This window comes from Haemorhous mexicanus, chromosome 1 (assembly GCF_027477595.1).
Source record: "Haemorhous mexicanus isolate bHaeMex1 chromosome 1, bHaeMex1.pri, whole genome shotgun sequence".
NCBI lineage: Eukaryota > Metazoa > Chordata > Aves > Passeriformes > Fringillidae > Haemorhous > Haemorhous mexicanus.
In genome coordinates this window covers 8,781,870-8,809,691 of record NC_082341.1, presented here as the reverse complement: position 1 = coordinate 8,809,691, position 27,822 = coordinate 8,781,870, and the positions used below count along the sequence as shown (strand labels likewise).

The following is a 27,822-nucleotide window of genomic DNA, read 5'->3' as shown; positions in this document are numbered from 1 at the left end:
CAGTAAATGTCTTTTTCCTTCCCTATTCTTTACAAAATGGCCAGTTTCAAAGAGGAAAAGGAACAAGCCTGTACATGGGAAGAAGTAAACAAACAGGGGCTGTTAGTTCAAATTTTTTTATGATGGGGGAATACTCTTTTTTGAGTGATATTCAGGTTATACAATACAGTCCTGCAGAATTATGGAAGTGTGTGTGGTTTGGGGAAGGAAACCTGTTTTTCTCTACAGACTTTTTTTTTTTTTTTTTTTTTAGGATGCAGAACATGTAATAGTAGTTAGACCTGTTAGCCACTAAATTGCAGATAAGCTTCTGCTTTTATGAAGAAGAAACACTGCATCCTGCACAACTTCTGATAGGATGATTGATGATGGATTCCTGTTTAAGCACCAGACAGAAAGTGTTCCACTTAGAAAATCTTAATAGAGCAGATAACTAATCTCTGTTAGGCTGTCACTTCAGCTTGTTTTCTAAATCCTTTCTCTTCCTGCAGATGTCACATGTGTCTTACAGATGTCCTTGTTGTGGTCAGTTGTTGATTTTTCTCATAGATTGCAGAATGGTTGAGGTTGGAAAGACCTCTGGAAATAACCTGCTCCAGGCAGGGTCAATCAGAGAAGGCTTCTCAAGGCCCTCCACTTTTAGATTTGAGTATGTTGAAGGATGGAGATTACAAAACCTGTGGGCAACCTGTTGCACTGCTTGAGTGCAGTGGCAGTGGAAAATATTTGGGATTTTTTGTTTGTTTGTTTTTTTATTTCCTTTTATGAGAAGGAAATTTTCCAGTTTTTCATTTTATGCTCATTGCCTCTTCTCAGTTCAGTGGATACCACTGTGAATATCTGACCCTCCTTTCCTTTCTTCCTCCCTCATCAGATATTTATATACATGGATAAAATCTCCCTAAGTCCTCTCTTCTCTGCTCCCTGTCCATTTGTCCCACTTGTTCAGGTTCATCAGAGTTGCAGGACACTGCTGCTCCCCATTTTGTCTCTTGAGCAGGCTTGCTGGGGATGTGCCATCACCCAGGTCCCTGATGAAGGTGTTTCACTGACCATCAGCCCCCGAGGGTGTCCATTCCACTGCTGACACAACCCTGGGAGCCCAGAAGCTCAGCCACTGTTCAGTCCACCTCAGAGTCCACTGACCTTGCCCGTACCTCATTAATTAAGCTATGAGGGAGTTAATGAGAGATGATGTTGAAAGCCTTATAAAATTGAGATAAAAATGTCTGCTGCTCTTCTTTTGCCTACTGAGGCAGTCATGCCATTGTGGAAGGCTGCTGTTACCATGATGTCTTCTGATTTGGAGGTGATGATGGCATTTGTATACTGCTCATGCTGAAATCCATGGTTTGCTTGGAAAAATAGGGGAGAAAGGGAGTATACAGAACTGGATTTTGTGAGATTCACTGAGAGTAGTAAAATACTTCTGTCCTGAGAACTTCTGCCGTGGTTCTCTAAAGAACTTTCAGTGAGATTGTGGAGATGGTACAGCTGAGCTTGCAGTCTGTCTCCCAAGGTTTCAGACCTTTGCTATTGAAAGGTAAGTTGTATCCAGGTTTTGTTTGAAGATCATTATGCAGAGAAAAGGATATTTTTCAGCAGTGACCTGTAAATAACTATATCCATAACCCCCTGGCACTTGGACATATATTACATTGTTATATGTGAGGGAGGAAAATGTAATATATTTAATTGTGAAACTTTATAAGATAAACTTCTTGTTTGTTGCAGGTTTGTGGAATCTTGCCTCTCTTTTTTCAAATCTGTGTTTATTTGTGTTGATGCCCTTTGCATTTTTCTTCCTGGAATCAGAAGGATTTGCTGGCTTAAAAAAGGTAGGAAAACACTATTAAATACAGAGTAATTGCAGTGTACACTTAATTTCAGCCCTTGTTTCTGATAAAACTGAAATTACAGATTGGGGAGGATTTGGTGCTGGCATGTGTGTGCTTATGTGAAGGTCATTTACAGCTGCACATTCTGGCACAGGCCAGGTATACAGGGGGAAAAAACACTCCTTAAAAGCCATGTGCACTGAAATAAAGAAAAATACTTTTTTTACAAAATGAAATTATTCAATCAAGATTTTATTTTTTTGGAAGATGATTCTGTTGGGATGTTAAAAGGAGGGAAGGTTCAAGAAATGCACTAGAAATAAAATAAGAAGGAAAAGGAGGACATGTTTCTTGTTAATAACAGATGACCCTGAGAATACAAGCTTGATTTGTGAATTTTAAAGATTACAGACATCCCAAAAAAGGTTCAAATATGATCAATATTAACAATAATACGTTAAACGTGTCTTAAAATATTCAACTTAGTTGAATATATTCAGGTTGAGAGTGCTGAGTATTTCAGTGAAGCAAGGAACTTGGTAAAGCAATTTTTGAGCAATAAGATGATAATGATTGTAATAATATGCGAAGTAAAGAAATACAGTGAACAATTACTATAATGGGAGGCACATCAAAATTAATTTCAAATCATAAATATCAAATAGATTAAACTGGAATGACTGTCTGGGGACCTGTTGTAGCACTTTTCCATTAATCTTTATCATCCACATGATTACACTTTTGTTTTTAATGATACTATACTTCAGGGAATTCTGCTCCCTTTGGATGACAATTGTCAGAAAGCAAAGGGTCTTGGAAAGTGATCTTGAAATCTGGAGAATAAAATGAATTAAAGATGGATGCAAAAGACTATGAGCCACTGAAGCATGGCATGTAATGTAAAGCCACAAAGGAATAGTTGTGTTTGGAAGGAAAACATCATTCCTGGTTGCATTGACAGGAACTGGCATGAAGGCAGTGAAGTTACCATTTTGGTTCTTGGTGGGATTAGGGAAAACTCAACTCAAGTGTTGCTTTCAAGCTGGGATTTTTGGGCTCACTTGAGAAAAAACAGAGGACAGCAAAACAAACAAACAAAAAACAACTTAGGAACTACTGTGTGAAGGAATATTTTAATTCAGAGAGAATAATGTGGAGAAGCAGAGATGTTATTCCACAGCAGAAGGTACTGGTGGATTACAGCCATGCAGCTATGTTAGAAAACACTTGCAGGGCCTGGCCCACATGTGTGTAAATGTTGTCTGGTGTCACCTGGGCTGAGTTGATGCTGCTGCAGCAGCATTGCTGTGCATTGACCAAACTGCAGAAGTAGCCAGGTAACTTCATTTATGAGTTTGGGTGACCAAACTAATGCATTCACCTTCCAAGGAGTTTAGTGATGGGCTCCTGTGTTTAGCTCATCCATCTTGGCTGGAAAACACTTTCTGTTCTTCTTCATTCACTTCAGGTATCTGCAGGGCTGAGAGGTTTTAGCATCTCTGTCCTTCCAGTTTTCGTGTGGAGGGCACTCCATTTTCCTTTAGACGCTTAAGTATCTAGCCACAGCTAATATTTATCTTCTTAAAAGTATTTTAACTAATTCCAGTGGGGTTTGTGTTACCTGCAATCCAACAAAACCAAGGATTCTCTCCATTAGCATCCTAATGGAGAGAATCCATTAGCAGAAGGGTAAGGTCCTTCTGCTGGTAGAGTTCTATTGGCTCCAACAGATGCTTTGTGTATCCCAGCTACATGAAACTTGCACTTTGCATCAAACTTTTAATAGTTAATATGTTACTTTCTTATGGTAGTGGCTATCAATAAACCCCATTCAGGATCAATCAGATCACCCACCATTGCACATTTATGCTTGAGAGCATTTGTGAGATAAGATGGGTAAGATAGAACCATAATCTTCTGCAGATGCCAGGGAAAAGATGATTTTTGGTGCTTTGAAGTTTGCTTCTTCATGGAGGCAGATGAGATCAGATTTTAGTATCAAAACCCACCTATTGGAGGGGAGGAAATTCCATATTGCATTTTTTTTTTTTTCTTTGAGTTTTGGATGTATTTGGAACATCCCAGAAGCCAAGTGTGATTCCTGGTACAAATACACCAGGCCTTTATGCAATGTCTGTTCTATTTCACTGCTCTGTTTAAAATTATCCAAAATGGATGGAATTGTTTTGCCAGCTTGGAGTGAGCCTTGAAGCTGCTGGTCAAGATTCAGGCATTGTTGGATGCTGTAATATGAACATATCTTGTCTTTGATTGCTTTTCTTGTAAAAGTAAGTGGCAGATGGTGCTAAGGTGATAGTTAAAATTAAGTGTGCTGTTATTTTCAGATGCTGATGGAGATAAAGGATTCTACTTGTAATAATTTCTAGATAGGCTTTAAAGAATTACATCACATAATTAGGTGATTAGAATCTGGGAAAATTTATGATTGATCAAATTCATGATTACATGTTAAGTTTTCAGTTCTAGCATCTGCAAAGGAAGGGTATTTCCCATCAAGTTTTACTTTCAGTAGATGTTTGTCATGTTTGTTACCTTTTTCCAAGAAGATTTTGAGACCGTGATTACTTTATAGAATTTTGGTATTTGAACAAATTGTGTTCAGTTTTAGAAAAAGCCTAATTTTGTCATTCAACGCATCAAAGTAATGGACCAGAGAGATAAAACGTTGTTCAAATGCTCTTACTGTTCACTGGAAAAATCAGATTTTAGTGATCTCAATTTAAAAGAACATTTAATACATTTGGCAAAACTTATAACATTTAAGAGAAGAATGATCTACTGTAAATGTGAAGACATTCAGTAAAGAGGTTTGGCATGGATCTTTAATCTTTCAGTTGGGAGTTGGGAAAGCAGTTGGTTCTAGATACCCAGCTCAGATAAAAGTTTGGATAAAAAGACTCTTCCAGTGGAAGCTTTTATGCAGGTCATTTTGTCATTGATTTGCCTTCATCATAATGATTAAATAGGTCACTTGGGATATAGGTGTGTGCACTGAAGATGTCTATTTGAAGGTCTTAATATGTCAATTACTTGTTGGACTTCCATAAAAGTTTTGAAAGTGCATAATTAAAGTTAATTCCTGAAATTGAAATTATGTTTTCATTTTTAATGGATGTCTCTGTTCAGATTAAATAGCAACAGTAATTTTAGTCATTATCACGTGTAGGTCTGACTCCTGATGGTTTTAGCCATCTGTTTATCACAGACTGTGCTATAAAAGTTGATTTTATGTATTGACTGTTATGTGATTTTTTTTTTTTTTTGCAAGCTCTGATATTTCAAATAGCTCATAAATTACTATTGTGAGCTTTGTATAACTTTTCATTCCATGTTCCTGAGTGGTAGCATTGCTCCCTTAACTGTTCTGAATCAGGATGGGCTTGATTAACCATCTTTCAATTTCCCATGCCATTTTCCCTGCCTGCTGGTATTCTTGCTAAATGGCACATGGCCCCTTTTAGAGGCTCACTTGGCTTCCCCAGGGCAGCAGTTTAAAACAACCAAGGGCTTGCATATTGTGCAGAAGAGAGAAATAGGGAAATGAGTCACTGGCCATGGATGGGTGCAGTGCTGCACTGGAGTTCAGACTGGTTCTCTGCTAGTTGTTCATGAAATCCTCTGTGTGAATTCAGAAAGGGCATTGTGGGCCTGAGAAGGCTGACCATGCCCTTCTAAAGAGTTTAAATGCTGCTCTTTGCTCTTGTTCATTTCCATTGAATGGCACTTGAACAATTCTGATGTCAGGACAATAATAATAATAATAGTCCAGCCAATACTGGAGCTGTAAATATACATATGTATAGTTATGTATGTCTCTGTGTATCTGCCATGTGTGTATGTATGCACACACACGTTTTTTGTGTGCACATGTGGATTGGATTTTTCAAGACTTTGAATCATAATACATTGTAGCTTAGCCAGTGCTGTTAACTGAGCTGTTGGTGTACCTGATATCACTTTAATCTCTTGCATCAGTATAAAAACTCTTTTGCATCTTTTTCTGTTCTTTTTGTCTTCTTTTGTAGAGACTGTGCATAGAGTTATGTTTCTTATTTAGATAATCTTTTAGTTCTTTGTCACTGATATGCTCAGATTGTAGTTATGAAACAAAGTTGTCAACAGTGTTTCTTAATGTCAGAATTAACCTCATTCTTTATCATTCCCTCCAAAAAAGAAAATTTGTGCTATTTGCCATTGAGTAGGTCACAGTGCTGGTGTTTCCATGTGTGGTAACAGACTGCACAGAAAATTACATGTGTGCTGCTCTGTGAAGGAGGCAAACATTTTTGAGGAGATAATTGCCATACCTTTTTTTGACCTTTAAAATATGACCTTTCTCTTGATGTAACTTCAATGGAAATTTGTATTTATTTGAAGTTGACAAAGGGAAGGATGTTTTGGAGTAATTTCCTTTTAAGAAAATACAAATAGTGCAATTTACTACTGTGAGAAACTGGAAAAACTAGGTATTGCATAATCACAAGTGTAGAGTTTTAAAAAGGCTTTATGAAGTATATTACCTTAATACTGATCTTTGAACTTGTAGTCATAGCATAAAGTTTAACATGAGCGACAGCAACATCCTGACCAATTATCCAAATTATCCAGACATCCCAAAATGTTCAGAACACAACACACAGAGTCTGTGGATTAAGAGGTTAACTCCTGGAACATCAAAAGAAGTGCATGATAATAAAAACAAATAGTACAAAAATTTGAGGTAACTTCCTTGCTTAATTAATTAGGTAGACCAGGTGGAAGCGAAGAGGCCAGAGCTGGTGCTCAGAATGTCTATAAAGCTGAGCAACATGACAGCACAATGGAGGAGGAACAAAGATTTTTTTAATATACTTCTATCCTGTGTCACAGTTTGAAATTGTCCTGGTTTATGTCCCTTTTGGCAAACTTACATAAAAGTGACCCTGTACTGTATTTTATGACCAGATGACTTTTTTCCCAGTGGCTAATTTGTATCAGACCCCCATCTTAAAGAGACACAGAAATGAGTAGGAAGTCCAAGCCGGTTTGTCTCAATGAGCTTTCATTGCATGCTTTCATTATTTTTGCTCGTTTTTGCCACTGATCATCCATAAATTGTTGGAAATGAGTGATTAAGGAAGTGCTGCTTAGTGTTAGTGGCACATGCACATTCTTGGTATGTTTTTTGTGGGTGAGAGGAAATCGTGTACTGCACAAACAAAAAGGAAAACTCCTGCTGGGAACCTTTCAAGGAAATTTAACTTGCGTAATGTTTTGATCTTGGTGTTTATTACAGAAAATAAGAGTAATATTTCACCAGCTATTGTTATGTGTCAGCTAGCCTCTCCATCTGCTTGCCTTTCCTTGAGTGCTCTTCCCAAATTCTCAGTTTATTTTAATAAAAACACCACTTAAAAATGTAGCAGTTTGTTCATATGCTGAAGGCAGGTGAGCTGGACCAGTGGTAGCAAGCACATTTATTATGTTGTGCTTGCTACTGTATAAAGATTTGGCTGTTGTGGCTGCAAAGCCCTGCCTGTGTCAGCAGCTGCAGCTTAACCCGTGCAAGTAAAACATGGGGGTGCAGGTTCCTCACAAAATAGTGAAATGCAGGGGTTTCTGCTTTTAAAACAGATTTCTTCCCTTCATCTCTTTTAAAAATATGTTTTGAAAGTGAAATTACTTATTTGGGGAGAGGGTGAAAGTTGAAGCTTTGCAAAAATATTATTATTAACAATTTTCAAACTGCTTTTTTCGCTGTACTTTGTTGTTAGCTTGCTGAACAGCCATAGTGTGTATGTCTTCCATCTCCTCAGTATTTTATTTGATCCACTTTATTAATAGTGATGGCTTTTCCTAGTCATTGCACTATTAAATAGGGCTGAACTAAGCTCAAGTTTCTGATGTATTGTGTTGCAGTGCATTGTATATGCAAAATTCCAAGTAACTAAACACAGTAATAAATACAGTGAAAAGTGAACATGCTGCTTTTTTGTTTCTTGGTGGGTGTGGAAGTTTGAATTTCTGAATTTTTCCTTATAGAAAATCTGTACTCCCAGCTTTGATGTTTGTACCAGTAGAACTCTGGTGCATCTATAGGTGTAGACTACTGTAAAAGACATTTTAGAGAGTGTGATGACAATGTAGGAAATATGTTCAAACTTACCTTTGAAGTATTTAAATTTAGAAACTTTTTCACTTATCTCAAGCAGATTTCCATGGAAAGAAATTGTTCCTGTGTTGCAAAACACTGGGAAATAAGTGGCTTGGAAATCTTTTCCAATAAGAAATTCTCTCTAATGAAGATTAGTTTTTAAAATTTGCCTTGATTTTTCTGTAAAATGGATTTGGAGAGTTCAAGAATCTTGAACATTGTTTGTAAACAGTATTTGATTGTGCTTTATGGTTACTTCTACCACTGGCTGCAATACCCACAAGCCACTCTGTGTATGGCTCACCAAATACTCTTGAGGTGCCCTGATGACCATGGATGTTTATTTGGCATTTAAGCTCATATTTATTTGTCTATAAAATCATTTAGCATGAACCGAGACTTTAGTGCTCTGATCTCTATGAAATGTTTACTGGTATGCAACTGAATTATTGTACATTATATTACAACCCATTTACTCATTCCATTAGTAATACCAGAGACAAAAGTTGTTTAATCAGTCACATCAAAGGCAGCTGTTTGGGTGTGTATTTTTGACAAAAGTTAACATGTTAAGTTCAGATATGAAGTCCAGTTTTTAAACTGGAGTCCTTTAAAAGGACACCACCTAAAGTTTAATAAAGTTTGTTGCTGTTTAGAAACAGATCCTGATGATTCTGGAATTTTGATTTGGAAAGTAGCATGATCATAGTTTTCCCTTCTTCTAATTAAAATAAAAGTATACTTAGCTGGCAGTTGTACAAACCCATAACATAATCTGTAGGATGTAAGGTGCAGAGTTAAAGACTGTATTTAACTGTAGATCTTGTATTAAGGATGGTGCCCATCCTGAACCTTTGTGTGCCTGCTCTTCCACCAAAGTCTCAGAATCAGCTTGTGCATGGCTACATGTAGAATGTGTTTGTAATTTGTAATGCAGAGGATAGCCTCATCTAATAGTAACAATGAGAAGAGCTTGTAGAACAGCTGGGAAGGGAAGATGAGAAGGTTTAGTATAACTTGTTAGCATGTAACATTGACAAGTGTTAACTAAACTCTGAAAACATGTTAAAATTACAGCTTTACACTACCGAGTCCTTCACTTACACGTCTGCAGAGAAAAAAAAAAATTCTTACCTTACAGGTATATATATTAGCAAATTAGAGTGTGGCTTGCTTTTGTGAATCTGTGACTGGAATCTGTAACTCTACTGTAGATTAGTGTGAAAATGAAAATACCTTTGTAAAAGTAGTAATGTCTGCAGTGATGTCTGCTGTCCTTTCACTATGGCTGTAAGAGCATGAAAATTACTACTGGTAAGTCAGAAGAGGTTGGGAATCCTGGTTGTGTTATTTTTTTGTATTTCAAAATCTTGACTTCAAAACATGATGGGTGTTTTTTTTTTTTTTTGGCCTAAATGTCTGTATTTAGACATTTAGTATCAAAGGCTGTGCAGGACAGGTAAATAACATCCATGTATTTGTCAGCTTAAGGCCATACCGTGTTTCACTGAGAGTGAGATAAAAAGAAATTCAAGAATCAGTGGCTAGGAGAGAGAAACTTGCTAGGTGAGGAATAATGGCTTAATGTCAATTTGGTTTTGTAGATATATAAAATATTTTATCAGGTTTTTATAAGATTTCTTGCTTAAATCAGTTGGGGACATTGTATACAAAAATCTGCCTTTTTTATATTAGCATAGGAGATTGGAGGTTTGTTGAATATAAGTAACAGTTCTGTATCTGGGGACAGCTGAGGGGGAAATAAGGGAATGTTGGTTGTTGCACACATTGGATCAAGATGTGATGAGATGTGATCTGTGCTCCGTTTCATTGAAGTAGTTAAATGTCAGTTGGTTGCTTCCATAAATTAGATGGTACTTCGTTTAAAGAGGCCTCAGTGGAAGGTACAAAAAGTAGGCTACCAGGAGATAAGCTGATGGTAAAGTTTATTTGGTACAGCTTTTCTGCACTGGCTGCCTCACTGCCACTTTCTTATCTGGGGAGGGGTTCAGCCTTTGTGCAGCTGTGAATGGAGATTGTAATTACTTTTTGTGTCCAATTCTGTAATGTCGATAGAAAATCAAAATCTGTCAGGTTAGTTTGTGTTCTGGCAGTGTTTTAATGTATTTGAGCTATGGAAATTCATAGTTGAAGTGATGATGTATTTTTACCCCAGTATTATTGACAACAAGATGAACTGAGTGTTGTTAGTAATACTGGGGTAAAAATACTGTGCAAAGGAAATGGTGTTATTTTGAAATGTGTTTTTCTGACTGACTTCTCTAGCATGCTGTGAGAAATTGCATTAGGTGACACATTATGAGTAGGTAGAGGCATCTGTAAAACTACTCAAATTTGGAAGCTAGCACTGGAGCATTAGTTGTTCCACCTCACCCCAGGCAGGAATGGGCTGCTTTGCTGAACTTTTGTGCTTTCCCCACGCCTACGTTGCCCTGAACTTGCACATTTGTGCTGTATGTAGCAAGGTTATGCTTTGTAGAATTTCCACAGTTTCTGCTAACAGCCTTAACATGTAGCTGGAAGCCTGCAGATGGAATAAGAGGAGAATATTTTCCTTTGCTGCTCTCTTAGTGGATAAATTGAGTTTTTTTTTTTTTCCAGTTTTTATTTGGTTTTAGGATAGCTTACAGAGTTCTGCATGAGCAAAAATGTTGAAACATGTTAAAACATGTTAAACACTTCTACTACTTGTAAAGTGGTACAGCTAACAATGCTAAGCTTGAATCTCTTATTTTATCACTGATGTAAACTGAAGCACTGGCTTCTAAAATATTTTTTCTTCCTAAGATATTTATTTTTAGGCAGAAATAAGTGCCTTTTAAATTTTGTTTGGATGGAGCATTCTTAATACCCTCTATAGACCCTTCTGTTTGTGGTAGTTGATAGCTGTATTCCAGAGATATATTTAATTTTTTTTTTTTATTTTACTTGCCAGTTTGTTATAAAATTCATGTAACAATTTAATTTAAAACTGAAATGTTTCATGGAAAATTTGCCATCCTTTGGGAAAGAAGTATTCACACATGCAAGATCCCTGAAATAGCTGTGATTCAGACCCTTTCTTAGTCAATGGAAACAAGCAAAGAATTTGGCATATCTGAGAGGCACACTGCCTTCAAGAGGCAATGTGAGCATCTTCCCATCTCAGTGTGTTTGGATTTATTTCAATAAATGGTCAGAAACATTAAATTGATTTGCTGTTAGTTTTAGTTGGAGGATATAATTTGTTTTATAAAAGTGGCTGGTTTATGCATGAGGACTGTCTTATTAAGATTTGAATAACTAAATATTTCCACATTAGTCAATGTCTTCATTTGTGTCTCCATTGACATCAAGTAGTGACTGTTCAGAACAAGCAAAACTTTGTCTCTATTTTAAATCTATTTATGCACTTTTGTTGCTTTATAATAAAATTTTAAAATACTTTACAGATTTACTATAATTGTAATTTTAATTCACAGAAGAAAATTTCCAGGGAATTTTATATTGAAAAGAATTTTATAGTTGAAAGGTTTAATATAATTGTCTAAATTATTGAAAGGCAATAAACATTTTTCTAATGGGTTTTCATTTGTTAAATGAAACTTTACTCGGCAGACACCACTTTTCATTCCTTCTCTGAAAGCAGGGGGTTTTTGATACTGCTAACCATGTGATATTTAGACCTGTAGTCTGTATTACTTATTTAATATTATTAAAATTACTTCACATTATGTATTTCTCTGTGTTAGGAATCACTTATTCTGAACTGAAGAATCTGTAGTGAAAATCTGTGAGGCAGACAACAATTTTATTTACAAAGGAGGGGATGAGGCAGAACCGAAGAATTTCTCCCATCCCTGTCTTGGTTTTTTTGCACCTTTTTCAAGAGTTTCCCAGTTTATTAATAGGAACTTCCAGCATTCTGGTGCTTTGGCCAGTTCCTTGAAGTGTGCTTTCTTCTTGGGCTTATTCACCCTATCAGGGCATTAGTAATAGACATGACTTCAGGGGATTTACTTTTGTTTTCTTTATTTATTTTAGAACATTAAAAGTGACCTTTGTGCTTGTACATGTCATTTGCTTTTGGTAACTGTCTTCAGGGTTTCATTCTGCCAAAACACAATCACAAATTCCAAGTCTTAATGTTACTTATCTTAATGCTCTGCCAAGCTACAAAGAAGTTGGGAAGCATCTATTTATCTTCCTATCAGGCCAGTCTAGCAGGAAAGATTCTTTCTGATCCAAAAGTGAATGATTAGAGGGAGACTCATAGTGTCAGAAATCCCACAGCTCCCATGTTGTTGTTGCAGGTGGCATTGGAAAGTCTGGGAAACTTGGTAGGTGGAGGGAGTGGATCATCTGAGAGCTGGGCTAGTGAATGGAACAACAGAGCAAACTTGTGGGGGAAAGGGGTAACACTGGGACAGTGACCATTTTACTGTGATTATCCTTTCATTTCTCCTTTCCCTTCTCCCCAGAAGGTTTGCATTGGATGTCCACAGATCTGCATTCATCCCTTTTAGGGCGAGCAGGATAGTTGTGTGGATCTGACAGCTGTAGGCTGTGATTATTTTATTCCAGTTAGTGTCTGCTTGCATTTTGGCTGCTATTCTGTCTAGCTTTTCCTCATTTTAAGAAATTGCTATGTGTTCTGTATTCTGGTATGTGTTCTGATACAAAATTTGCAAGGAATAATACTTCAAATGTACTATTTCTCTGGTTAATGTACAGGAGTGATGCCTAATGTGGAAGAGCCAGCTCTTTGCTTCAGTTATTTCAATCCATGTATTTGAAACAACACTTTAACTGCTAGGCAATAAATGAATCCTACCTTATCATCTTCACTGGAGTCTGTCTTGCACTGGACAATTAAATAGATCCTAGGGGAAAAAAGGGAGAAATAACTGTTTTTTATTCTGGTCCCAAGGACTCCAGTCTGCATGGAGTCCTTCTTGGTTCTTAGGTTATTTCACTGAGTTAATTGTGTGCAGTGGTGTCAACAGGATAGTTTGATGGGTATGGACCCCAAACTATGCTATGACATTGTGGTTTGGATGCTCCTCTGGGACACTGAGGAAGGGAGCATAAGTTTTTTTTGGCAGAGGAGTCACTGCAGAGAGTGTACTGGATCCTGAATAAGTGGCCTCCTCCCCAGGCTATTAAGTAAAGACATCTTTTTCTTGAGCTCTACTTGAGGGATTTTTGGTCCTTCACTTCCAACTTGGCAGGCATAACTCTAATGCTTATTGCTACATGTTTTTAGCCAGTACCCAAAGAAATAATTTTGATTTTTTTCCAATAAAACTTTAATTTTTCTGGATTTTTAGAATTTTATGGATTTTGTTACTTAACAGTGTGGCTGTTAAGTTTGATACAGTTCAGTATTTTGGCTGCCTACTCTTGCTCCATTGACAGCATGATAACAACTGTGAAACCATTTGAGAAAAGCTACTAACAGAAAAATCAGCTGAAAGTTGCTGGGAATGTTTTATGACTGAATTTTTCATGTTTGTATTGTGTAGAAAATAAATATAAGCTTTAAAATATACTTGTGATGCAAAGTGCTCATTTTAATCTTAAAATCCCTGTAGGCTGTGAAGATTCTGTGAGGGAAGAGGTGGTGTGGGGGAAGACACAGTCAGTGCTAGTTATAGTCTGAAGTATTTGATTCTTGTATGGGCAAGGAAATGCTGGTTTTCTTTTTCCCCTACTTACTTGAATCTGATGCCTGAATATATTACTTCTTGATTAAAATTTTCTTAGCTTACTTTCTGATGGTTCTGAGTCATTAGCAGCTACTTTTTTAAAATGAGCTGAGTTTTCCTAACACTACAGCATCTGTTTTTGACTTAGTAATTTGTGTGGTCTCAGGAGGTAGTGACCCCTTGACTAAATATCAGTGTGCTAAATGTAGGGTGTATTTAATGTTGCCTGATGCAAAATTGTTCTCCTTTACGCATTAAAAACTTGTTTGTGAACTGCCTTGAATAGGTCACAGCAAGGATTGCTCCAAGTCTGGTGCCAAACCATAGAAAGGGGTGAAAGGCTTGGCACTCGTCTCTTCACTAATGCTAACAAATTGAGAAAGAGGGGGTGTCACATGCTAAAAATGTAATTGGGGTTAATATATAACATCCCCAACCTCATAGCCAGTGTAATTCTCCCTTTTTTAGTGCCTGCACATCTCCTGCAGATGTTATCATGTGTGTTTGTTGCCATCAGCCCCTCACTGAACAAATCTTGAGGTTACTAAGGCTCCTTTCTGTCACGTGAGAACAATGGGTGTTGTGTGTACTTTAAATGTGCCATGATTGCAGAAATGTTTCCCAGACTTTCCCCATGGGTCAGGGCATGGTGTAAAAAGTGATGTTTGCCTACCTTGCAAGAGGTCAAGATGTCCAAGCAGAACTGTGTTCACATATTCAGCACCATAGAAACTTAGTTAGCACTCTCTGGTTTTGTGTGTAACATATAATTTTTATTTCATTGATGATAGGGTGTTTTATTAATTTTTTTCCCGCAAAATTTGCGACCAGATTAAAATGTGGAATTAATAAAAGCCATTCCATGTCCTGCATTAGCATCCAAAAATGTAAGTTTTGTAGCAGCTAATAATATGTTCATCAAAATCTCTGTAGTCAGGTAATGTTCCAACAAAGAAATGCTTTTTCTTAAAGTAAGGATGGAGCTGTAGTTCTTTCACTTTACTAGGAATTTTGCCTTGCAAAAAGAGATGATGACATACTGAAAGGTTTTCTGATCATTCATCAGCATTAAAACAACAGAACTCTCAGCAAATATCTTGATGTATATGTTAAAATCCACATACCATTGGACAACATTAAAAACTATGCTTAAATTTCTGAAGAATAAGGATTGTGTTTCTCCTCATGACTGAGAGAATAAAAAATCAGCAACAAATGGCTTGATTGCTTTCATTTATTTAATAATTCTTTCCCAGAAAATAACAACTTGTGATTTTCTGGCCCAGGATTGTGTCACTGCTTGGAAGATAACATTACCTTCCACAGTGTCTCTCCTGGAACATGGTGCTTGTCTTACTTTAGCATTGCTAAAATGGCAGTTGTCAGAGATTTCCTTTGAAATTTTCCGGAGTTTTCATGCGGCTCTTAATGGAGATAGGAGCAGGCAGGAGGTTTCTTGCACTGTCCTTGTGAGTCAGGAGAGATCCCTGTGCCCTACTGGTTGTGTGAGAGGCCTGAACCTGGTGGACAGCCCCTGTGCAGGGCAAGGTCTTCACTTGGTACTGGTGCCAGATTAGTGGCAAAGCATTTTGTGTTGTTACATGTGTATTATTCAAAGTAGTTACAGAATTTTAAATGGGGGAAAAAAGCCCCAACACTTTTGCCTCCATTATCAAGAAATTTTCCTTTTCCTTATTGAAAAGCTGTAAGGACCTATCACCACACATTATCTTCCAAAGTAAAACCAGTCTCTAGGTGTTATGTGTTGACACATATAGCAGGAAAAGTCTTAGTGTTTTGTAAGTGGCATAATAATCATCCCTCAACACAAATGTACTGCAGGGGAGAGGTGGTTTCCTTGGTAATTATGCTGATTTCTTGTATGACATCTGTTTTTCCTTCAGGACTGTTGTTGCCATTTGTACTTCATTGGGTTTTTCAGATGAAGAATTACCTTTTTTGGCCATGTGCTGTTCTTTAATATCTTTTGGCTATTTGTCATCTGAGATGACTTATCTTTGTTAATCATAAGAAAAGAAACATGGTAAGATTTTGATGATACAGAGTAGCAATTAAAAATTTGTGAGAACACTTCTAAAATAATTAAAACCTTTCCTGCTAAAATTAGGCTTTTCTGGAAACATGAACCCTTAGGCCTGGTGCTCCAGGCAGCGTAAGTAGCTCAGGATTAAGCTATAAAAACTTCTGATTGTCTTGACAATTGAATTTTAAAGAATTAGAAGTCTAAGAGTCAGGTATCTCTAAGGCTGTACAAACCACAAGATCCTTAGGATGTGTTTGTAGGACAGCTTTTATTTGTAGGCAGGCCTTGAGAGCTTCAAATGCTCTTTTTTTTCCACTCCCCCCATTAGTGCAGAGAGAAGATGACAGATATTACTGAGCTCCTGGCAAGTTGCAGTCTGCTGGGATTGATGTGTTAAATATCTTTCCTTTAATAAAATACTTCACTTGGTTAAGTGCTCATGTTAAGGATCTAGGTGGATTTTGAAAATATACTGTGAGTGAAACTGTAGGTGAGCTGTGGACTCAAAAGCTGTGAAATTTTCAAGTTTAAAAAAAAAAGAAGTTGGGGGGTTTGAGGGTATAATCTGTCAGTTCTGTCCCCCAATTTTCTTGATAAATAGCTAAATTACAGTTTCTATTGGATTATAATAATTTGCTTCCAAAAGTGTTTGTTTATCATATTTTTTTTCATCTTCCACAAGAGACTCCTTTAATGTGTCAGTCAGCCTGTAAGGTGTCAGACTTCTGCTTAGGGACAGTAGGGAAGCACTCAGGGCATTGACTTTCAGGATTGGCTTTTGCTTTATGGATAATCTGAAACTCAGCTGGAAGAATTTGTAAGGTGTTGGGTGTGTTTTGTTTGCCTGTTCAGCTGTTACCAGAGATGTTGTTATGGGCTTGTAGTGCAATGACAGTTGATGCTTTTTTCTAGATACCTCCTTGGAAAAAGACATTAAAGTGGAGAGTTACTGAAACCAAAATCACTGTTGAGAAAGAGAAGTACTGCCTTCCTTCAGGCTGGCTTGTGTCCATGCTTCCTAAACACTGGTCCTGAGTCCATTTTGGGAATGTGTCTCTCTCATTTACTGGCATGCAATTATGTATGAATTGAAGACCAAAGATCAGACTCTTTCCAGCACTTCCACCTTTCTTTTTAGCATGCATTAGTTTTATCATTTTGTCCTTTGTGGTCCAGGTCATTTCCTTCTCCCTCTTGGCGTACACAGCGTTCCCTCTTCTCTGCATATCCCTGGAGAGTACGAATAACCCCAGTGTGTACAAAAGTGAGAGTGCTTTCTGAGAGCCCCTTCTCTCTGTTCAGGTCACTCTTCTTTTCTTTTTTTTTTTTTTTTTTTTTTCCTCTCTGATATCTTCAGGGAGTGTTTGAAGAACCAGCCATGCTTTATATTACTTCATCTGTTTCCATTCATGAAAATGTGTCCTGGTTACAGATTCAAATTTTCTGATCTTAGAGTGGTGAATAGTCTTTCTAATAGTAGGCTTTGTTTAGACAAGATCTTTTTAAAAGGAATGTATTTTTCCAGGTCTTCTTACTTATCTTATTTCTCTCCCACCCTTTTCACCTCATGCACAGAAAGGTATCCTGAAGTTGTAGCAGTATTCTTAGTGTACAGCAGGGGGTGTATGAAAGCTCACCATCTTAATATGCATTTCCATTGCCCACTTAATTTTATAATGTCAAGTTTAATTACATTTTGCGTATTTTGTGACTCTTTTTTTAACATCTCCAGCTTAATCAGGATCCCAGCATTATTTGGCCAATGAAAAGTAAATGTCAAATGAAAATTTGACTGCCTTAAAATAGAAGTACTCCAGGGGGCAGCTTGTCTTACTGAAAATGAAGCCAGAGGTTGTCCAAAGAGGTTTTGGAGTCTCCAAGCTTGGAGGTACTCAAAGATTCCTGGGCAGCCAGCTTCTTTAGGTGTCTCTGCTTGAGCTGGGGGTGGACCAGATGACCTCTGAAGGTCCTTGCCAACCTCAATCATTCCGTGATTCTCCAGAGATTTTCTCCATGTGCACAGGGGGAAAATTCTGTACCTTTCATTCCTTTCAAATAGCAGCTATTTGGCAAGTACTCTAATGTATGTAAGTATGAACTAATGTGCCTGGAACATTAATGTTTTCATAGGGCACAGCCTTATGGGTGCCTAATTGAGATTAAGTATTTACCTATGTGCTTTAAGTGTCTTAATTTCTTTTTTATCCTGGACCATTACCAAGTATTCATTAGTGTCTATGACAGAATATTTCTATTTGTCACTTCACCGAAGTTCTTTAAAGTATTATGATTTCACTGTATTTAAATGAGTGTGAATCCTAGTCTGTGTGTGCTGTGAAATATAAAAATTCTTCTGCCCTAAGTAGAATGGAGTTGTCAGTGGTAATCTTCCTGTTCTGCGGAGGACTGGTGGAGGAGAGGAACTGGTGTGCTACAAGAGATCAGTGCTCGTGGTTAGGATGCCTGGGGTCCTTGTTCATGGTTGGATGTAGTGATTATGTAGAGAGCATAATTTTTAGGGTAAATGTCTTATAAAGATTACCCTTAAGTAAACCCCGCCATCCCAGTTAAGCAGCCAGGGAAGATGTGATAAAAATAAAAAAAGTAATAAAGTAAAACAAATTTTCTGCTTTTAACCATCCAGTAGTCTTTGCAATGAAGTATCCCCAAGCTAGGGTGAACCTGTATGAAAAACGATTTGGGTTTGCTCGTGGAGATGTATTCTGGCAAACAAAGGAAAAAAAAAGTAAAATTGTTACTTAAGCATCAGTCTGATGGTTCTTTGATGGTGTGGATGCATGAAGAGAGCATCCCAATCACTCTATTGCTCAAAATTAGTTAAATTAGTGATACCAGTACAAAGTAAGTCTGATTTTTTGGTGTTATTTGGTGCGTGTATATTTGCGAATGTAGCATCAGCTGTCGGAGCGGTGTTCCATTTTTCCGAGGTGTGCCCGGCGGGGCCGGGGCAGGGCGGGAGCCGAGCGGGAGCGGCAGTTCCGCAGCCGAGCGCTGGAGGGCTCCGCAGACTGACGGCTGCCCAGCGATTTCGGGGGAATTGCTGCATTGTACCTGCGCAGGGTTTAATGCTTGCCGGGCCATTTGGCTATTTGCCATAATTGGCTTTCCATTCCCTTGATTGGAATCATAGATAAAAATTTGCTAATCCACTTTCTTTGCTGAAAGTATTAGAAAAGTAATCCATCTTTTAAAAATGCTCGAACAAAATCATATGGTATAAAGAGTACTTTGTGGAATAATGAGATTAATGAGAACTGTAAGGCATATGCAATTTAAAACGTTTTTCTATGGGTTTAAGGGGAAAAATGCAATCTGGGCACTATAAAGCTATAAGTACTTCCTTTTTTTTATGCACTACCTTTTAAATGTGCATTACATGTTATGCTTTTGTCTACATGATAAAATGTGAGTATGTATTTAGGAAGAAGGATCTGCTATTTACTTGTAATTTTAAAAGGTTTGAAAATACCTGATTCAAACTTCTTGGTTGTGTTTTTTTTCCTCCCTCTCCCCTCTTCTGCCCATAGGGCATCAGAGCACGGATTTTGGAAACCCTCGTAATGCTCATTCTTCTTGCACTGCTTATCCTTGGAATCGTATGGGTGGCTTCAGCACTCATAGACAATGATGCTGCCAGTATGGAGTCTTTGTATGGTATGGAATGCAAAAGAACCTTCACCCAGTTTCATTGTAAATACAGAAATGCAGGTTTCCAGTTACATGTGTTTCTTGTACATGCTATGTGAGTATTGCACAGCTTGTGAAGAAGGTGTCTTAATTCAGTCAGCACCATTTTGATGTTAAAATCTGTGACATAAGTAGCCTCTTGGTAATTAGCTAAAGCTGTGCTCAATGTTTTTTCTACAGACCTCTGGGAATTCTACCTCCCATATTTATATTCCTGTATATCACTGATGGGATGCTTGTTACTGCTGTGTAAGTACTTTTCTCATTGTTCCAAAAGATGAATGGTGTTATGGTGGGGGATTTTTTTGTGTATTATATTCAGGTTTTTTTTAAATGGTTAAATGAAACCTTTTGATTGTGAAAATTGAGTGGATTTTTTTTTCTGATTAAATTTAAATTTAGGTGTGAATTTGTTAGGTTTGGGTTCTGAAGTTTATATAAATGGTACCTTAGATTTTCAGTTTTTGAGAAACTTTCCAACTCACCCAATTTTGGCTAATAACTTGTTAAAGCAGGTAGTTGAAAAAGAGGGACTCCATTCTGCAAAGAAAAGCACAATTTTTAAATGAAATGTCTGCAGGAGGCCAGTAGTATGGTGAGAAAATTATTTTGGAACATTTTGTCCTATATTCAGTAAACTACCATTCTTCCTTTTGTAATTGAAAATGTTGCTGTATAGGCAGGAGTTGGAAGACAGTGCAGCCAGCTTTCATAATCACACAGCTGGGCTCTGGCCAGTCTGCAGGTCAGTTACACAATTGCCTCTGAAACAAATGCAGTGAAAACCCAACCTTACACTGACTGCTCCTAGCCAGAGTTCAGTCATCCATGCTCAGGGGAATAAGAAACACGATGGAAGGCTCCAAATCCCATTTATAATCTCAGCCCCCTCCTTCAATAATTTTTAGAAAATTGCTGAGAGGGACATATCCCTTTCTAGATTACTATGGTTTCATCTCTTCTCCAAGCTTGACAGGTTCAAAAGTTACATGGGGCTGTCACTGTGGAGAAAGGGTGGAGAATGATAATTTGTGATGTCCTTTAAACAGATCTATGAAAGAGACCTCAGTGAGTCTCCTTAGATTCTCTGTATGTGCAGGTTCTCAAATGCTCTTTGGAGGAAGGTGGGAGGATTAAACAATGGGTTTCTCAACATCTTGTGCAGGCTATTCTAGAGTGGCATTCACAGAGGTGCTGAACACTTCAATGGGAAGTTGGTTTACAAAACTTCAAATCTGCCCTGCAGTTTGCTTCAGCAGAGCTGAAAACTCAGCCTCTGTTCTGGGGCTGTTGTAAACCAGCTCACTGAAATTATTGCGACTAAATGCCAGGTTTTGGAAATGTGTAACTTAAGCAAATCCCTGAGGTGAAGGTTCTCCAAGCTGTTAGTTCTGTGCAGCTGAAAGGGCAGTATACAGCAGTGGGGCAGCTGCTGGGGTAGAGCTTTAGATCTTCAGCTGGTTTAATTGCTGAAACAGTGTTTGAGTAAAGCCTATTGCAGTGGTGATTTGGAGCATCACTTCATTTGTCTTTTCTCCTTTTCCTGCAGGATTCTTCTGCAGTAAAGGCAGACTAGCTTAAGCTAGATTTTTGAATACTCTTGTATTTTTTCCTATTATATGCAGTAGCTATAGTGAAACACTAGTTAATAAAAATAAATGCAATCCTCACAATAAAATCTTGTATTGTTTTTATTGTAATGGAAACTATAGATGTACGTCATCCATATAGTTTTAAATTCTTTCATCTCCTACATATTTCAGTATTTGAAGGCTGTTTTCCCTAAACTGTTGTTTTCTTTTAATATTTTTCTATTATCATGGCTGAGCCTTTCTACCAAGAAGCAGACATGCATCATTCCTGAAAACCATCACAGGCTAGGATCAGAAAGGGCCCGTTGTTATTTCACAGAAAATAATCTGAAGTCTGGTAGCTGAGCCTACTATCAATGGAAGTTGAAGGATAACTTTGAGACCAAAGCAGCTTCAGGATCTCTTGGCCTTGGAGCTACACCTGTGCTAAAAGATGAAACGTGCCTGAGATGTTCTCCAGTGCTGTGGCCAGCCAGTGTCACTCCATCAGGATATTGCAGTTGGCAGGTGCCTGTGCAGCTTTGGCTCGTGATAATGGTCTCTGGGCTGCCTCAGCTCCAGAACTGCACTGAGAATCATTTGGAAAAGTGTTAGCTGGCCCAGGGCAAATCATGCCAGGAATAGTTCCAACAACTCACTGGTGTAGGCAATGCAATCTTAAAGCCCAAGAAGAATGCATCCTGGCACTGCTGAGTTTACTAGTGAAGACAGCCTCTGGTTCCACATGCTTTGAATAAATAATTAATTAGTTAAGCAAGTTTAAGATCTCTGATCATGTGGTGTTCCTCGGTGACAAAAAAAAGTCTCAGTTAAGGTCTTGGAGGGGAGAGACGCTTGTCTTGTTCAAAATTGTGTGATTACAATGTGCTTGAAAGTTCATGCTAGAGCTTTAAGCTCTTGCAATTCTTTTCAAAACCAAAAAATGGTTATATGTGGAACAGCACTCTTAGCATCCAAATAAAAACAGCTGGTCTTTGACTTACAAATGACTGTTCTGCATGCTCTTCTTTCCCCTGCAGTGTGCACGCCAGTGGGGCTCTCAAGGATGTTTACAGTAATGGGTCAGTTGCTGGTGAAACCGACGGTAAGTGCTGCCCAAGTCTGTCCTCCTGTGCTGCCCAAGTCTGTCCTCCTGTGCTCCCCAAGTCTGTCCTCTTGTGCTACCTGTGAGAAGGTGGAGTGATATTTGGGTACTTTCATCTAGAATGCTTACACTTCTACAGAACTCTTCAGTTCATCAGTTTCTAGAACCACTATTTATGTACTTATTTCATGTTTTTCATATAGCACAAAAGCCTGTTTTTTTCCGAAGTTTTTTAATAATAATATAGACTTCCTCTCATTTTTCAGTTTATGTCAATGCTACTAATATTATTTATTACCAGTATTTCCTGCTGTGTTTTACCAGTGCCTGAAAAGTGTGGGCATATTCTGAGTTCAGTAGCAAAGAACACAAGAGCAAACGAAGCATGGATTAACAAGAAGGGTACCTGGGGTACACACAGATGGGTGAAATGTGGGTTGTTGTCATCTTTCAGCTTGTTACACACAGATGCTCTTTGGTTTGGTGAGGGAAGGAAGAAGTTTGTACCACATACAAGTGCTCTAGTGACTTCAATGTCACATGTCCTAGTTTGTAGTTACTAAAATTTGGGTGCACTAAGATCTTGCTTTCCTTTTCATTAGTTCAGCCCTGGAAATACAAGGAAAATACCTACTGGTTTTATCTTTAGTTTCAAAGAACCTGGTAGCTGAGATAGACTGACTTAATTTATTTGGTTTTAGCTTCCAATAGCAATTTATATTTTCATGAAATACTGGCTTATGTGGAAGGCTGCTTTTTAATACAATTTTTCAAAATCTTTTGTTATTTTTATTGAAGTTGGGTGTGAAGTTTGATATGATTTGAATGTAGGTCAGACATACTGTTCTGTCTCTTTAGATTGAAACTGAACATAAAAGCCTTAACTCAAAATAAACACTTTAACTTTGCTTACAGTAAAGATACAATTGTGTAACAGAATGGAATAATCTGTAAAGTTCTTATTTGTGTCAGTGTTGTAAAGTTGTACACTGTATTTTTAAAGAACCGGTTACAGGAGCAGAGTGAATCTGATTATGTAAGTTCAGTCAGGAAAACAAGTGCCTCTGATACTCAGTTCATGTTTCTGTTTGCAAATACAGATCCTGGAGGACCTAGATGAGCAGATGTATATCATCACTTTAGAGGAGGAAGCAATTCAGAGGAAGCTTAATGGTATGTATGCTATACCTGTAAGGTTACTGCTTCAAATACAGTATTTAGAGTAGAGTCGTTCTGGTCAGCAGGCTCACTGTTGGTCAGCTTCTTCTCCCAAAACAAAAAATTTCAATATCTTAGCCTGTAGCAATTGTTACAGGTGTACATTTCCTCACCAGGTTTTTTAAGATTGGCTCTTGTGTGTGTGTGGTTTGCTTTGGTTTTGTTTTTGAATTGTTCATCAGCTCTCTAATGTGGGAATGTTCTGAGCCTGATCATTGTCCAGACCCACCACCCTTATTGCAAAATAGCTTGGATTGGTAAATGACTCTATTTCAGCCTTGTTTGAAGAACTTACATTAGCAAGAGGCTTGACTTCCTGCAATATTAGTTTTTGTTTTTATTTGGAGGATTTTTTTGTGTTTCAGTTGATTGTTATTTAAAATCTTAGGTAGTAATCCATTAAAAATCAGAGGTCTCCATTATATTCTAAGAGTTATTTGGTGAATTTAATAAATAAAAACATTCTGTTAATAAGTAATGAAAGTAATAATTACAAGAATGTTTTTAGACTTACTGCATTTAGTCTTAAAATTTTGCATTTCTTGATAAGGTGTTTTTGTTATGAAGTGTTTAAAAACATGAAGTATGAAGTAAATTACGAAGGTTTAGAATAGAAAGGTGTAGACTTTCTGTAGTTCTATTCTGTAGTTTTAGAATAGACAGTATGAAGACTTAGAATAGAAAGGAGTGTTGCAACAGGCAGGCACCAGTTATTGAAAATTTACTGGTTCTATAAACCTGGAAATCATGTTGTACAAATCTTCTGACTTGCTTTTAACTGCATGGATAAGCCATCCATCCATAATTTATGCAATTACTGCACTTTTGTAAACCAAGGAATTTTCATGTAAGACAGCACAACAATATATGTGTCATGATGACTTATTTTAGCCTTAATTTTTAAAATTTCCTGTTTTTTCTCTCCTGCTTTTCAGTCTTCTGTCATATATCTTAAGCTTTCCTTCTCTGAGGTCTCATTAAGTCTTCTTTCAAAGTTGCTTGGTCAGGGGAAGTACCTTTGATAGCAGAGATCATCTTTATTCCAGGGCTTAAAATCTGTGGAGGAGTAGTGACTTCTTTGTGCTGAAATCAGTCTAAAAGTAACATGCACCTTTTCAGGTGTTTATAGTGATGCACTATGTGTGCATTTACACACAGGCACACAAAAAGGTGAAAGCAGTGAGTGTCTTTGAAGCTGTGATGGGTAATGATAATCATTCTGTGTGTTTGATGTTAGCTGGGAACTGTAAAATATTTGTTACTGAATATTTTATGTTGTCATGGTGATTCTACTTGTGTACAACACAGAGCAATGACCCAGTAGTTATTCAGGAATCTATTGGAAGTAGTGTTCAGATGAGGAATGTGATTATTTAGATGATGCTTGGCTGCTCTTTTTCTTGCAGAAGTCTCAACAGTTACTCATATTGCAGTTTGATAGCACTTGTGGAGTGGACCTAGGCTGTTTGTAGGTGCCTACTAACTGGGTATGGATTTAGGATGTGTGCCTGGAGCTCCCCTAACACCAGCCAAGAGACTGGATTTGCTTTCAGCACGTGGCTTGGTATTCAGTGAGAAGTGGAGCTGCAGCCCACCCATATTCCGTGGAGCACTCACCAGCCTGCTCTTGAGCAGTGAAAGACATGGGGCTTAAATGTCCTGAGACAGGAGAGGAACTGAATTCCCTCTGTTTCCAGTGCTGAGGGAATGGCATTGACACCCCCAAAAGGGCGTGCTTGAAAACCTCTAGGTTGGTTTACAGAGAAAATTAATGGAGTTAAGCTGAAAAGTAAATGAAAATCTAAACTTGCATATAGCATGTTGTTGGGACAAGATGTTATATGTGCAGGAAGATGCAGGATTTTTGTAGTAATTACTTTAGCAAATTTAAGCACAGTTCTCATTATGGTGAGCATGGAAACTTCCAGAAGTCTTTCTAATACATCCAGATTATGCCAGAAGCATTGACGTCGTCATTGCCAGAACTATGAAGGGCCATGTCTACCATGTTTATTGCATTTTAAAAAGTGTGTATGAATGGGGGTGGTGCTAATTACATCAGTAAATGTCGTGCTGTGATGTTAGAGGCCACAATCTGTGTTTTAGCGCACACGTTGTCACTTTGTTGCTATGTCACAGTGGATATGTTCAGCTACACACTTCCTTTGCCATGGCTGTTGCAACTCTTCCACCATGTTGGTGGTGGAATCCGTGGTGCTTAAGTAACCTTGCTGGGCAGGTTTCCAGTAAAGTGCTCTGAAATTATATACTTTATTTATGTGTATAACTAAAGAGTTGAATTTTGATTAAAATGAAGAGGACCAGAGCTGAGGCTTAAGTGATACTTGATGATTGTAAAGCTTTTCATATTTGAAAATAAATCTATCTGTGAAACTGTAGATCTTCTTTGTGGGAACTAATTTTCTTCCTCCTCAGGTGTCTGCAGTGTCTAACTGAAAATTGGAGGAGGAGGGAGGGGAAAGTTTGATTGTGTTATCTACCCTAGTATTTTTATCTATTGAAGAGATACTGGGCTTTGGGAAAATGTTTGTTTCCAGTGTATTATATTTCAGTACCCACATCACTCCTACAGTTGAAAAATAAAGCTGTGACTTTTTTTATATTAAAAGAAAAAAGTTGCCTTCAGCTATTAGTTTTCCTGAATCCAAAGAGACGGGTGGGGTAGGATCAAAAATACTTACTTGATCAAAGTTATTGGCTCTGAAGGTATCCTTACCTATGTAAGAAAGATGAAAGGTGTTGTTTTTATTGCACACTAGTAACAGTGTAATTTTGAACTAATTGGTGGTGAACTGCCAATCACCTTGGGGGAATGCAAATAGATACTCTTACAATTTCCTTTGAGGTACTGAAATCTTATGTCGGGGCTGGAAGAAAAACAGAATAATACCGTTAAATTGACCTTAAATGAGCTGCTTTGTGGCTTTCTTGGAGAATCCCTTCTAACTTTTCATTGCTAGTCCAAACAAGTCTCGTCTACCAATTTGATTTATTGGCTAGACAGCGCTGACATTGAACTTTGTGCGTGTTTGAAATAAAGCTAATGTTAGAGAGCTTTTAAGAATTTAGCTGCATCCTTTCCAAATACTCTTTTGACTGATCTGAAACCTTGCCTCTCTCCTAAAATATCCTTTTGTATAGCAACCTGTTGTTTGCAACTATTTTTAAGGAGGAACTACAACAGTATTTAGACATGATTCAGAATTTCTACTGACCTGTGCCTTAGGGACCTTCTGTGATGATGCTGATTTGTTGGATAGACTCCCATAAAATCAGTGTTTTTAGCTCTGGATTTTTATATTGAGGGGAGAAAAAAAAAAAAAATGGAACTGGGCTATTCCTCAGAGACTCCTAAATCAGTTACAGAAAAGAAGAAAACATCAGATGCTAACTTGAGTTTTCCTTCTCATTCAACTGCTTCCATGAAAGTTCTTTTCCCACTGAGATCTATAGCTATCCCTTTTCCCACCTAATGGAAATTAGTCATTCCATAAAAGAGATGTTTTAGACTTTTCTGAGGTGAAATGCATCATCACAAAAGCTTGTTTTTATAGTGATCATTAGCTTGGGTTTTTAAAAGACTTTTTCTGAAAACCTGTGTATTATGTTTAATTTTTAGAAAACACTGAGAAATGGAACTGACATTTTTATTTCAGGTACTTCAACTGATAAGATGTTGTGATAGAACAGTTTCTGTAGGTCTTACTGGATAGTCCTGAGGTTAGAGATATTTATATATTTGAAGCCCCGTAAATATTATCCCATACTCATTATGTCACTGATATCCAAGACAAGATAAATGTTTAGACAAAGCACAGAAGTTAGGTGTTATATGCAAAATGTGTGTGAAAGAAACATTCAGTTAATTTGATTAAAAAAACATTCAATTAATTTGATTAAACATTTAAAATTTTAAACAGTTGGATGTTTCATTGATGATTTGACTGCATTGAACAAATCAGTATTTAATAGTCTGCAATAAGAAGAATAACCTTTTTTCTTGTATTGAGATTGCTGGATGGATGAGGAGACAACAGAAAATAGGGAAATACTGAGACTAGACTACAAAGTAGTGTTGCTGTGCCAGCAGCCTGAGTGCTGTTTAGATTTTGTAGGCAAGTGATCAAGATATCAGATAAAAGCCTGGACAAGAATATTAATCTCATATAAATTTATTAGAGACTGTTTAAGAAAAGTCCGTGGAGCATGGTGCTTTTACAGGTTAGCCCATGGCCAGAGGTGGAGCTGAGGGTAGGGAATGGCCAGCAGGTGAAAGGTGTGAATGTAAATCAGCAAAACAGCAACAGAGAGCACTTTGGGTTTAAGACCTTGAACTGTCACAGCCATGGTGTGTTATTGCAGAGTGAGTTTGGCCTGGAATAGATAGGGAAAATATGAGCCCTTAACTTATTTTCAGGTGAGATTGCCCCAGCTTCATCCCTTTTACTTCTGAAC

General features: G+C 37.6%; 1 protein-coding gene across 3 annotated transcripts in view; it reads left to right on the top strand.

Annotated features, from left to right (window-relative positions):
• Positions 1–27,822, top strand: part of LMBR1 (limb development membrane protein 1) — a 68,440-nt gene that overhangs the window by 22,738 nt on the left and 17,880 nt on the right. For all 3 annotated transcript variants that reach the window (XM_059839670.1, XM_059839661.1, XM_059839679.1), the window contains 5 exons: positions 1,735–1,838; positions 19,293–19,419; positions 19,633–19,701; positions 22,064–22,128; positions 23,229–23,301. In XM_059839670.1, coding sequence (XP_059695653.1) covers positions 1,735–1,838; positions 19,293–19,419; positions 19,633–19,701; positions 22,064–22,128; positions 23,229–23,301 — 438 coding nt within the window. The remainder of the gene's footprint in view (positions 1–1,734; positions 1,839–19,292; positions 19,420–19,632; positions 19,702–22,063; positions 22,129–23,228; positions 23,302–27,822) is intronic.